At 47.9% G+C, this 13,299-nt stretch overlaps 1 protein-coding gene across 9 annotated transcripts in view; it reads right to left on the bottom strand.

Moving 5' to 3' along the window:
• The window catches only part of SFMBT2 (Scm like with four mbt domains 2), a 228,122-nt gene that overhangs the window by 106,919 nt on the left and 107,904 nt on the right, over window positions 1-13,299 (bottom strand). For 7 of the 9 annotated variants that reach the window (XM_053895623.1, XM_053895624.1, XM_053895625.1 and 4 more), the window contains 2 exons: window positions 11,680-11,926; window positions 2,608-2,705 (listed from right to left, as the gene is read on the bottom strand). In XM_053895623.1, coding sequence (XP_053751598.1) covers window positions 2,608-2,705; window positions 11,680-11,926 — 345 coding nt within the window. The remainder of the gene's footprint in view (window positions 1-2,607; window positions 2,706-11,679; window positions 11,927-13,299) is intronic. The other 2 variants (XM_053895628.1, XM_053895626.1) reach the window with 2 other exon arrangements.

Here is a 13,299-nt window from a genome sequence, read left to right as displayed (position 1 = left end):
AGGAGGAAAAAAACCAGTCCAGGAGAACCACATCCACGTGCTCACAGATCAAGGGAGCAAAAGAGAGGTGGGAGACATCATTTTAAAAAAGAAACAGCCCCCAATTAAAGGCCTGAGTTCCAGCCAGCATGCTGGAAGGAAACAGATGCCCACCAAGGCATTCCTCTGTGAAATGGCAGAAAAGTGGAGGAAAATAGAAGATTCCGGAGAAGGGAGGAAAAAAACGAGCAAGACATCCAAATTCTTGAGAAGACTGATAGTGAGGAGCCTAGAATTCTCTACCCGAACAGACCACCGGTGAAGCATGAGGACAGAACAAAGACACTCTCACTCACTCAGGGAGAAGGGTCCTGTCGGCTGCCATCGCGATGACGGCTGCCATGTTGCACCCACCTTCAGAATCCGAGGAGAGAACGTCAAAGCAAGCCACACACCAAGACCGCTGACAGTATCTGGCTCGTGCCGACTGCATACGAAACACGCTCCCAGTGCCTGCTCTAGGCCCAGCTGCCTGCAGCCGATGAGACCATTCCATTGACTTCCCAGAGAGGCAGTGTTTGGGCTTCCTCCTGGAACAGCAGTAAGCTACAACGGCAGAAACTACAAACCCACCGGGTCCCGTCCATGTTTCTAAAGGATGTCCGGCACGTGAAGTTCATGCTACAGCCCTGGAAGATGACCCGGCTGAGCGGAACCCTAATTCTCTGACCACGAGCTCGTGCCTTTGCTGACTCAACTCTCTTGTAAACCGAGGAAAAGCAAAGCCAACTTACTAACCAAACGCCATCTAGCTATTGCCCCCCAGGAAAGGGCCTCTTTTTCTAAAACAGGGAGGCTTAGACCTGCTTCTGACTTTGTCAAGGCAAATCACGTAACAGTTAGGAAAACAGACAGAGGCAGTAACACTGCAAAGAGAAAGCGACGAAGCGATCCCCACAAAACGAGGCAGAGCCCCGAGAGTGCGTGGGGGGAGGGATGCGCACAAGGGCTCCCGGTGGCGACTTCTCGTATTCTGCGTTCACCCCTGACTCTGAGCTCCTCACAGATGTGTGATGTATTTCAAAACAAAATCTAGTTTGAACACAACCCAATTTATACATTTAAAATATTCCTAAGGCCACCGCGGAGACAGTGGACATCACCTGCACGGGTCGACAGAGGGCCGCAAAGAGACCGTGGAGCCAGAAAGGAAAGGGAAAAGCTGTTCTTCTTTACTGTCATTATCTTTTCCAGGGGAGAATGTTATCAGCAAAGCAAGAAAGGAAGGAAAGAAGGAAGGGAGGGAGGGAGGGAGGGAGGCAGAGGTGAGGAAAGAAGTATTTGATCAGTTAAAAAAAAAAAAAGAATGCCCAAGATATTGCTTCGTTGCCAACAATCACTACTGCTAACAACCAATTCTTTTTTTTTAATTAATTAATAAATTTATTTTGAGAGACAGAGAGCAAGCAGGGGAGGGGCCGAGAGGGAGAGGGAGAATCCCAAGCAGGCTCCACACTGTTGGCACAGAGCCCGACGCGGGGCTCAAACTCACAAACCACAAGATCACGACCTGAGCCGAAATCAAGAGTCGGACGCTCCAGTGATTGAGCCCCCCAGGCGCAACCCCCCAACATCCTGTTCTATTTACGCGGTTCGTCTAGCGCGACAGGATCAAAACGCTGTAAAAGTCATCGCTCAATTAAACTGCGGAACGTAATTTTATCCCTGGTTTCAAAAGCGGTCTTTTTAAGTTAAAACCGGTGTTACAAACCAGGAAAAGCGCGGCTCGAGAAGGCACGTGATCTGCTGTGACGGGTTAAAATCCTGAGCCAGGACTTGGGCGTACATAAAATTCAGGAAGCCGATGCCCGCGTCCAGGCCCTAAACTCCTCCTGCCCCTGGCACCTAAACGTCATCCTCATGTCATTCCCCACACGGGAGGTGAAAGGTACTGCAGACAGGTGTCCCCTCGGGACCAGAAAGCCAGTTTCTGCCAGCCGGCTGCGACCACGTTTAGAACCGCCCAAGACTCAGGGTCCGCATAAAAACAGCCATTGGAGGCCTTCCTCTGGCCCGAATGGGTCATCCCTGCCCACGGCTTCATATCAAGTGTTGGGCATGATTTCAAAGCGTTAAGAACCCGGCGATCCTTTCCCGCTATGATGTCATTCCCCTTCCGTTAGCACCTACGAGGCCTCGCGCCCAGCAGGTACTCGCACAAATTTCTCGGGCCATCCAGAAAACCGAACCACCAAGAGGCACATCACTGTCGATTCGTTTTCCCCAACAAATACCCAACGAGGCCTGCTACGTCTTCTTCGGTCCCTTTGGTAAAGGGCGAAGGAGGGCAAAGGAGGTGACGTGACTCCATACCAGCCCATTATGGAGAAAAACAGTAAAGCCACGGCAGTTCCACGAGTGTTTCGTAAGACGAGAATTTGTGAGGATTACAAAGCGTGGTCAAAGCACACAGATAAACACTTGGAACGTTTCGAATACAGAGCGGCCGAGCTTTTCGAAACTAGCTTTTGCAACCGTGGGGAGTGCTTCGACCTTAAGGAACCTTTCACTCCAGAACTCGCACGGTCTGAGAAAGAATAAACAAGTCGCTACGAACCGACATCTTACCTTAAACACTTCCATCGGCAGAGGAAACTTTGTGGCGTCAATAAGGGATTTTTCCAGAGCACACTTCCACTCAGAGGCCATCTTCAAAGGATAGATTTCTGTATCAACAGCAAACCACAGAAGCGCGTAAGGACTCACATATTCTACTGGGCGGTTCTTCCTGGAATTTTACTTTCCAGGTTTTCAGAGTCACTGGCACACTCAGCAACCGTGAGCACTCACACCCTGCCCCCCATAAAAGGCCACCTGCCGAGGGGATTTTCTGCCGTTCAAGCTCAACTTGAGCCGCTTCGATCAGACATGAAGAATCAACTTAATAGGGCCCTTCAGGGGACACAGGCGGGCATTCTGTAAGTGATTTAATGGCATAAATCACCCCAGCACCACCTTCAATCACCTGCTGCCCCAAATTGCATGTAACACCTGGGAAGTCACATCCGCTGATGAAGAACTTAGGACCCGATAAATTTCTACACTAGACACGACGCACGTCTGGCATTTTCGGTTATTACGGCCCATTTTTCACTAAACCTCTAAGCCTGCATCTGCTAAAAACAGCCCACGTGAGCCAGGAAATTATTAAAAGGTGAATTAAAATTTACCAACCAAGTTTAATATTTACACTTGAAATGTTGCTAACACACCCCACGTGGCCCATATCCCCCCCCCCCCCCGTCCCGGGGGGTGGGGGTGGGGGACAGAGGGATTTACGAATGGAGGTTACTCTGGCTGAATGCAAAACTGAAAGAAAAAAAAAATGTGTTGAGCCCTGTTTCCACCGATTGCTAAAACTGCAGGGGAATTTTATGATCTGATCTCCACGGATTTAAGACCTTATCAAAATAGGATTTGCAGAAGCACTCACTTGAAGGAGATATGTTTATACCTTCCCTATATCAACCCAGGCTACTCCAGACAGACCGTTAGGACATGAATATGAATTTAAGCACAGTTAAAAGGCAACATTAAACCTTTGGGGCTATATTTTTAATTTCTTGCATGTCTGCTTTTCAGCATGCAGCCATATATTTTGGCACCCACAGCTTCTGAACTCACCTTGAGCCTGAGTGCCTGTGTTTTAGCAGTTTATCGAGTCTTTTCAGGCTACCAGAATTACGAGAGGAGAAAGATGCTGCCGGAAGGAGTCAAGTTATCAAGGTTCAGCCCACTGTCATTCGCTGTCCGTTACGCAAAGTCACGTCAAGGGTTATGAGTGAGCAGACAGGCTCTGCTGTGCACACTGTATAATCCTCCTTAACATTTTATTTATACTCTTCTACCTCTAGGGAATCTTTTTCCCCCAATTTGGCATTTCTATAGCGGAACACAAAAAGAAAGTGATTCTCCTTCACAGTATCTGACATACTTGGGCGGACACAGTGGGGCCGCAGAAAATGAACCAACGGTCCCTCCACCATGCACAGGTGAGGAGGGGGTCACAGGGTCCCACAAAGAACAAAGAAATCGCTGGTCACAGGGTCCCACAAAGGAGGAAGAGGGACCAGTTCACAGCCTTATAAACTGCCCCATGAGAAGGATTCCCTGAAATGCACCAATGGTTCAGCTCAGGGGCACTGCATTAAAACCTCGGTGAAAGGGAGACAATTGCTCCAGGAAGCAAAGCCTGAGGACACCAAGTGCAGCAGGTCAAGAGCCTCAGGAGGGAAAGAACACACAGGAGCCCAGATTTCCTGAGCAGACAGGAACAAATTCACTGTCCCAGGGATCTGGATGCTGGTCAATAGGGAGTTCAACCTTGGCACGGTAGTAAAAAGAGAGCCAAGGTCACGAAAAAGGACGGTGCTGGTCAAAGACAAGACACAAAGGGTGAGAAAGGGCAAGAGAAGGTCCCCTGTGCTGGTGCCTGAACCCCTGCAGTCTGCAACTGAGGCGTCTGGGGGCTGGGGAGCCCCAGAGATAGAGAAGAGGGGAAGAGAAGAGTGGTTCATGAAAACTATGCAAGACCAGAGCAAAAGCCCCACCTGGCCAGGGCTGGATCCAGACCACCAGAACAGAGCACGGTGATGTACACACCCCAGCAGGGATGCTCACAGCCCTTCCCGGCCCCGGCAGGTGTCCCCACACACTGGCAGGGCACCATTCTGCCCACCACGCCATCTCAGAAGGTGTCCCCCCAAAAAGTAATGTTGAAATCCTTCCCCAAAAGTGATGGGTAGGAGGTGGGGCCTTTGGGAGGTCACAAGGGGGAGAGCCCCCACGAACGGGATTAGTGCCCTTATAAAAGAGACCCCAGAGAGCCTCCTCGCCCCTCCCACCATGTGAGGATGCTGAAGGACGGCTGCCCGTGACCCAGGAAGCAGACACCAAATCTGCGGGTGCCCTGATCTCAGACCTGCAGCCTCCAGAACTGGGAGAAATAATAAATGCCCAGTCTGTGGTATTTATTCTCCTAGAGCAGCCTGGATGGACTAAGAAACCCAGGCTCCGTGCGATTTTTGTCTCTGTCCTACAGCCTTACGATCCTTTGTCTTCTTTCTGAGGATATTAAGCCCTGATATGGAATTTAACCCCATGGCAAGGCACACTTCTCTTAGAAGGTGAAAATCAAATGTGGTTTTTTTCAGAATGCTCGACCACTTGCAAAAGCTAAACACCTCACGGTTCCAATAAACAGAGAACAACAATATTCCGTGTGTGTGTTTCATTAGGACAGAGAGGCGCTTGGTTACACCAGCAAGTTTATGGACGATAAATAGCGCCATTAAAAGAACATAAACCATTTTCTTAAAATGATTGTGTTGCAGGTAATTTAATAGAGTGTATCATGTCGATTTCTGTTTGCGGGGAAGTAATAAGCAATTAAAATCTGGCCTGACCCATCTTTAACTAGAAGCCTAAGTCGAAATGAGGCGCTCGCCCTCTGAGCGTTTGGCCGGCTCTTGCGAGGCGAGGGCTAGAGAAAACAGGAGGGGAGCAGAGGACCACCAGCTCACAACCTCCGACCGAAGGAAAGCCTGGAGGGGTGACCCCCCCCCTTTTCATGCACCCTGCAACAACCACCCCTTCCTGTCTCACCAGTGAGCAAAGACTGGTCTACGCTTGTTGCCAGACACTGGGAAGCTGCAGACGGAATGTTGGTGTCTCCCCAAAATTAATACGCTGAAGTTCTAACCCCCAATGGGATGGTGTTTGGAGATGGGGCCTTCAGGAGGTAATCAGGGTTAGATGCGGTCATGAAGGTAGGGTCCCCATGACGGGAGGAGCACCGAGCTCTCTGTCTCTCTCTCTTTCCCTGTGCACATAAAGAAGAGGGTATCCACAGAGGAGGAAGTGGGCTGTCCCCAGAACTCAACCCTACCAACACCCGCATCTCGGACTCACATCCTCCAACACCACGAGAAAATCATCTGTGTCATTTAAGCCCTCCGCGCGTTTTGCGTGGCCGCCTGGGCTAACTAATACAGAAAGCGACAACCATCTTTGGACAGAGAAATAGTTCAGAAATTTCCAGACTCAGGAAGACCAAGAAAAAAAAAATGGCTGCCATAAAGGTGGCGAAGGCAAAAAAAAAAATACGGAAAAACATCGAGAGACAGAGAGGCAAAAGGCCTCAGAAGGTTTCTTGTCCTTAGTTTTTGCAACAACACGTAAGACTCTACCTCGCTCTCCGAACATCTAGAAACACAAGAGCGGGGGGGGGGGGCCTCTAAGAGACCACTGATCTCAACAACCTTCTCAAATTTCCTAGAAACCCGAATAGAACCACACAACTCTGATCACGGAACGAGTATCTCGAAAACGCCCACCACTTGCGGTATCTTGTCAACGCTCCACAGCACGGCAAATGTACAATGACCCCCATTTTGCAGAGGAGGAAAGTAGAGGGGCTGCCCAGGGCTCTGCAGCGAGGGACAGAAGTGCAAGAAGAAGCTGGAACTCAGACCCTGGCTCCAAGTCCATGTTCTTCCAGCTCCGCCCGCTTCTTCGAGCTGGAGCCACACGTGAACTCTTCTAGAGGAACGAAAATCACCGTGAACCCCACAGAGCCATATTCCTGCCCACGGAGTGGGTCCTGGAGCCATGCCGGGTGCTCAACAACAGATCCCATCAACAAAGAGCATCTCCCTCATCAGGGAAGTACAAATCAAAACCACACTCAGATATCACCTCACGCCAGTCAGAGTGGCCAAAATGAACAAATCAGGAGACTATAGATGCTGGAGAGGATGTGGAGAAACAGGAACCCTCTTGCACTGTTGGTGGGAATGCAAATTGGTGCAGCCACTCTGGAAAACAGTGTGGAGGTTCCTCAGAAAATTAAAAATAGACCTACCCTATGACCCAGCAATAGCACTGCTAGGAATTCACCCAAGGGATACAGGAGTACTGATGCACAGGGGCACTTGTACCCCAATGTTTATAGCAGCACTCTCAACAATAGCCAAATGATGGAAAGAGCCGAAATGTCCATCAACTGATGAATGGATAAAGAAATTGTGGTTTATATACACAATGGAGTACTACGTGGCAATGAGAAAGAATGAAATATGGCCCTTTGTAGCAACGTGGATGGAACTGGAGAGTGTGATGCTAAGTGAAATAAGCCATACAGAGAAAGACATATACCATATGGTTCCACTCTTATGTGGATCCTGAGAAACTTAACAGAAACCCATGGGGGAGGGGAGGGGAAAAAAAAAAGAGGTTCCAGTGGGAGAGAGCCAAAGCATAAGAGACTCTTCAAAACTGAGAACAAACTGAGGGTTGATGGGGGGTGGGAGGGAGGGGAGGGTGGCTGATGGGTATTGAGGAGGGCACCTTTTGGGATGAGCACTGGGTGTTGTATGGAAACCAACTTGACAATAAATTTCAAAAACAACAACAACAACAACAACAAAGAGCATCTCTGCTTGATCCGACCCTGTTTTCAAACGCTCCCCTTACTCATCAGGGGCAAAAAGGCTAGCACAGCTCTTGCCATTCTGGGGGAGGTCTCCCCCTCCAGATTGGCGTCCGCAGCCCCAATAATGATTTGGCTCTTGAAAGCTGGACTCGGCTGGTTCCCTCCCTCCCTAGAGACATCCCCAGCTTTTTATTCAGTCAGTTCACCGGACAAATATTCACTGAGCACCCACGATGCGCCAGGCACCAGAGACGCAGCACAGATCAGACACAGATGTTCGGTTAGAGGGGTACTGAAATGCCCTCACGACGGGACCGTCTGAACGAAGCGAGGGGACGGTCAATGCCACATCTGGAAGAATGGCCCCCCGAGGACAGGACGTGCCTAGCAAGCCTGTGGAACACAGAGGAAGCGGAGGTGCAGGGAGAGCACTCAGAGTGCAGGGCTCCAGGGCTGCGTGGCTGGAGAAGGAGCTCGGGTCTGATCGCAGGCTGCCTTCCGTTCAGCACAGAAGGGAAGCCGCTACTGGCAGGATTTCCGGTCCTCTCCCGATAAAGCCTGAACCGCTAAGGACTTCAGGAAGTGGCTGCCCTCTTCCTCGACCCCCTGGCGTTTCATCATTTTCCGCTCCCTCACCCAGTCTTCACCGAAGCTGGATTCAACCTCCTCCATCAGCACCCACGTGCCCCCCGGACTGCCCTGGGTGTGACACGGGGGGTGGGGGGGCTTCTTCCCCTCTTTCTGTCCTCCCCCGACCTGTCTTCTCCAGTTTGAGCCAGAGATGGAAAGACACAAGGAATGTAGCTTTCTCTCTGCTAGACGGTTTACGAGCAGCCCCCTTTCCTAGCATTTTTGAAAAGTATCCAGCCACTTTCTACTCCTTACTTCTGCCTTGATTTGTACTGAACGGTTGAGAAATCTCATGCCCTTTAACAAGTAAAAAGAGTAAAACTGAAGGATGAGCCATGCTTCGTGTTGGCGAAGGTGGCAGTTAGTGGGGACACAGCAAGGCAGGCGTGGAGGGGTGGGTCCGCAGGGCTTACTCTCAGGTGCACCCTGAGCATCTCTCCTCTCCCCTCCGCCCCACACCTCCAAATCCCCTTCTTATTGAACAGTCAACACTTTTCATCTAGCTAAGGGTGTCTGGTGATAAGAACCATAGCTAATATTTTTATGCAAGCCGGAAATTTTCTTCCCACCTATATTTCCGTTAAGGAAAGGGCACTACCGTGTAAGTTTTAAGTCCCTCTGGGTCTCGAGATTGATTTCCACAAGGCCACAGTATTGGGTTCTGTTCGCGTGTATAAGACACGGGTGCCCTACATTTATAGCAGCATAATCCACAACGGCCAAATGATGGAGGCAACCCAAGTGTCCATCAATTGGTGAACGGATAAAGAAGATGTGGTTTCTATATGCAATGGAGTCTTACTCAGCCGTAAAAAAAGGATGAGACCTTGACATTTGCAACAACATGGATGGAGCTGGACAGTATTATCCTCAGTGAAATAAGCCAGTCAGAGAAAGGCAAACACCATACGATCTCACTCATGTGAGATTTAAGAAACAAAACAAATGAGCGGGGGTGGGGGGGGAAGGGGAGAGGCGGGGGAAGCCAAGAAACAGACTCTTAACTATAGAGAACACACTGCTGGTCACCAGAGGGGAGGCGGGTGGGGGATGGGGGAACTAGGTGATGGGGATTAAGGACGCACTTGTGATGAGCACTGGGTGATGTAGGGAATGGATGGATCACGAAACCGTACACCTGAAACTAATATCACGCTGTATGCTAACTAACTGGAATTTAAGTAAAAAAAAACTTAAAAAAAATAAAATAAAACTCAGCGACTATAATCGCCACCTCGCGTGTTGTTCTGCTGAATGAGGCAAGGGAACCCAGCTTTCATCTTGCGTGAAGAACCTCATCTGAAGAACTAAAAGCCACACTTGAGTGTCCTTTTGCCTTTTCTTTTCCTCTCCCCATACAAAACCTCTCTCGCCAACAATTTAAATGTCGAGAAAATAAACTTCTTCACGACGAAGGCCTCCTCCAAAGTCTTTAAGGACACCCACGAACTCTTCAGTGGAATGGACAATTCGTGTCCAGAAATTCACTAAGACCAGTAAACACAATTTATTCTTGTCTTATAAAGACATTAAATGATCTAAAAGAGACAGAAAGAGAGAGAGAGAGAGAGAGAGAGAGAGAGCTCTCCTGTGCAAGTATCTCCTAAGTTTCTATGGTGACACTTTCCATTATTCTTGCTTTGGAGTATGAGTCCCCAGACTTCACAGCAAAGAACACTGCACAGAACCTAAGAAGCAAGTAATAATCCTTTGCTATAAATGTTCACACTGGCAAATATAGGGATCTCCTAAAATTTATAAAGCAATTAGATACTAAGCTAAGATTTATACACCCGACTTCCCACACAAAGTAAATTTCTCCTGCCAGGTTATGAATCCCAAGGCAAATGTGAGCTTAGATCTTTTCTCAACACTGACAGGCCCTTTGTTTGTCATCAGAGTCCAAAATTACTCAGGGTATAAATGGATTTCCTGGCTGCTTCTCAAAACGTTGACAACAATAATACTAATAAAATACCATGTTATGTGTCTATATGCCTGTCAAACTCAACATAAATGCAAATACATGACATACAGAACCAGGAACTTTTTTTTTTTCAATTAAAGCCCTTGAGCGACAGAAGGGAGGAATGTTAACTCCTTCGCTTCACGGACTCAAGACGGGCACCGGCACCTAATATGGCAGGAAAAAAGATCTCCGGCAATTTTAATAAAATACTTGGCTCTCTGCTTCCAGTGTATCTGGTGAAACGGACCAGGAGGAAAAACAGAAATTTCTGGAAGACAATAATATTTCTACCTTGTCATCTTTAATTCCATATCCAACATTTTTTTGTTCTGAGGACACCCATTAAAAAAACTGGTAAGGGGGGCGCCTGGGTGGCTCAGTCAGTTGGGCAGCCGACTTCAGCTCGGGTCATGATCTCGCGGTCCGTGAGTTCAAGCCCCGCATTGGGCACTGTGCTGACAGCTCAGAGCCTGGAGCCTGCTTCGGATTCTGTGTCTCCCTCTCTCTCTGACCCTCCCCCGTTCATGCTCTGTCTCTCTCTGTCTCAAAAATAAATAAACGTTAAAAAAAAATTAAAAAAAAAAACTGGTAAGGCCAGTATGGGCAGCAGGGGGAACGGGAAGAAATGCGGGGCAAGGGGCCATCGCCCTTCAAACTAGATGGCCTTGGACAAGTAGCTTGCTCTCAGTCTCAAATTTTCTCTGCTGGAAAAGGAAATATTCACACCAAACATGCAGCACTTTTTTGCAATCAAAACAAATACCACACCAGATGTAAAATCACCTGGCACACACTGAACGTTCAAGAATGGTCAGTTTGTGAACAGTGAGATTCTCACCCGGTGAGGTACGTATGGAAGCATAATGCACTATTTTGTCCCATTAAGTCTGCATAAAGTCATTTGACGGTGCTTTTGAAGCGAATTAATATCCCTGATGCGCCAGGAAAAAACGTATGACGATTTTCTCTTTGCCATTTCCAGGTCGGGACAGATTATATAAACAAGCATTTGGTTTGGGTATTTGGATGGATGGATGGATGGATGGATGGATGGATGGACGTGGGTAGATGGATGGATGGCAAATAGGTGGGAGGCTGGGAGGGTGAAGGGATGGGTGAATGGATGGATAGGTAGGTAAGTGGATGGACAGGTAGATGGACCAATGGATGGAGGGGTACGGATGAAGGGCAGGGTACAGACGAACAGAGGTGGATGAATAAACGAACGGATGAGAGGGTGGGTGGATGGATGGATGGATGGATGGATGAAGGATGGGTGGACAGAGATTTTGGAACTTACTTCCAAGACCGTCAAAATTCCTAAAGAAAAAGGGAGAATGTGACCAAGCCCCAGTCCACTGGGCCTTTCATTTGCGAACCAGGGATTCCAAAGGAACTAGATTAAACTTCACGGCAGCCTCCGCTGCTTTCCCCTCGTAAAGTATTATTACCTGAGGCCTTGAGTTCCGTTTTCTACAGAAAGTATTCTTAAGTTAAAAGGCCCGAGATGCACGTACACGGACCCGAACAAAGTCTCCAGAGGCGTATCCGGGAAAATACCACACGTTTTTCCCAAGTACTTCCCAGCAGCCTTAGCCTCGGCCCTTACCTGAAGGTGGGTCCATTCTGTACTTATTCTCTTGACACCAACCAACTGGTCGAAGTCTGTAATCCAAGTAAAACAACCACTGGTCATAGGATTCAGTGTCCTCCAATCCCACATAGCGAAGGCGTAATCTTCCTCCAACATTTTCAATCACACTAACTATCCAGTACTGAAAAGGGTTGTGAGAGTCCTGAAGTTCTATTAAGGAATCAACTGTAATGAGGTCTATAGGGCCTTTCCCTCGCAGAGGCTGTTTAAACAGAAGCAAAACTCCTTATTTTAAACTTTATGTTGAGGTTCTCATGGAAACAGATGACAGCAGAAGATAATATTTTCTCACACCATCATCCAAGCTATTGGCAGACAGTCTGGTGTTTCCCTCCTCCCCCCTCCTCTCCGCGCCCACGGCCCCGCCCCTGCCCGCTTCCCCCCCCCCCCCCCACACACACTTGCACATCTCACCCAGCCCTCTGCCCGAAGACACTCGCAAGTAAACAGAACGTAACAGTTTGCGCTCTCGTTCTCACCAAACAAATCACCCTTCCCGGATAAAGCCGGGCTTGCTCGAAATAAGCATGCTTTTAAGGAGAGTTGCACCCAATTTGCCTCGAGCTGGAAAACACGTGGTAGCGAAATGTCTACTTTTCCCATAGACAGATGTATCCGCTACGGGGCTATCACTTCGTACTGTGACCCAACAGACATTTATCTTAACTGGCTACCACTCTAAGGATTAAGACTCTCTCATACTTGTGTGAAGAGGTGTAGATGGCATGTTTATTCCACGTTTAATGATCGGCTACATTCGACAATAATGTGAAGTTATTTCTACACCTGACCCGACAGTTAAGTTTAGAGACGATATATAATTACGGCCCCGTATAAGCGACCCTCTCAGCGTAAGTTAGGACGTGAAAAGGGTGTTTGTTCAGTCAGCCGTGAGGGCAAATACATTAAAAAAAAAAAAAAAGAATGAACAGAGAAAGACAATTTGTCCTTCTGAAAGGGTGAAGAACCATCATTTTGATTTGTTAACCAAACAATTGAATTAAGAGCCATTAAGATAAGCAAACACATTAGGCAAAATCTTCACAAAACAACACTGGATAACTATATATCACACAGCAGTGCTCCAAAAGTCAATGTCATTGATGAGAAGAGGGAAATTTACGGTTAACGTTAAGAGAATAATGAGTGTCAAAATCCACACCGTATTCCTTGTTATTTACTATGTGTTTCCCCGTTTGGGGCGGTGGGGGGGGGGGATTTTTCAAACAGATTTGATAACTCAGTAATTATTTTTGACAGTGCACTGTTCCTCCTATTATATATGGTAAATATTTATCACGAAATTATTGTTAAATGAACCATCAAGGTTGCAGATTAAACTATTTTTTTCCTCAGTACCTTAAAAATACCTTAACCGCACTGAAATATTAGCCAGTCCTCCCCTTGTTTTCATAAGGGGAAGCTAATTCAATTAGTATGTAACACCTGTGTGTTATCATCATGAGGGTATACATCCAAGAACGGAGTAGTCAATGGAACCACTTATCAGTATACCCCAAGACTACACCAGAGCACGTATATTTAGTGGTCACCTCCATGAGATCAGTTATTCCA

The sequence above is a fragment of the Panthera pardus genome, unplaced genomic scaffold (assembly GCF_024362965.1).
Source record: "Panthera pardus isolate Hobbes unplaced genomic scaffold, ASM2436296v1 HiC_scaffold_6, whole genome shotgun sequence".
In the NCBI taxonomy this organism is placed as follows: Eukaryota; Metazoa; Chordata; class Mammalia; order Carnivora; family Felidae; genus Panthera; species Panthera pardus.
This window is presented reverse-complemented; position numbering and strand designations above follow the sequence as displayed.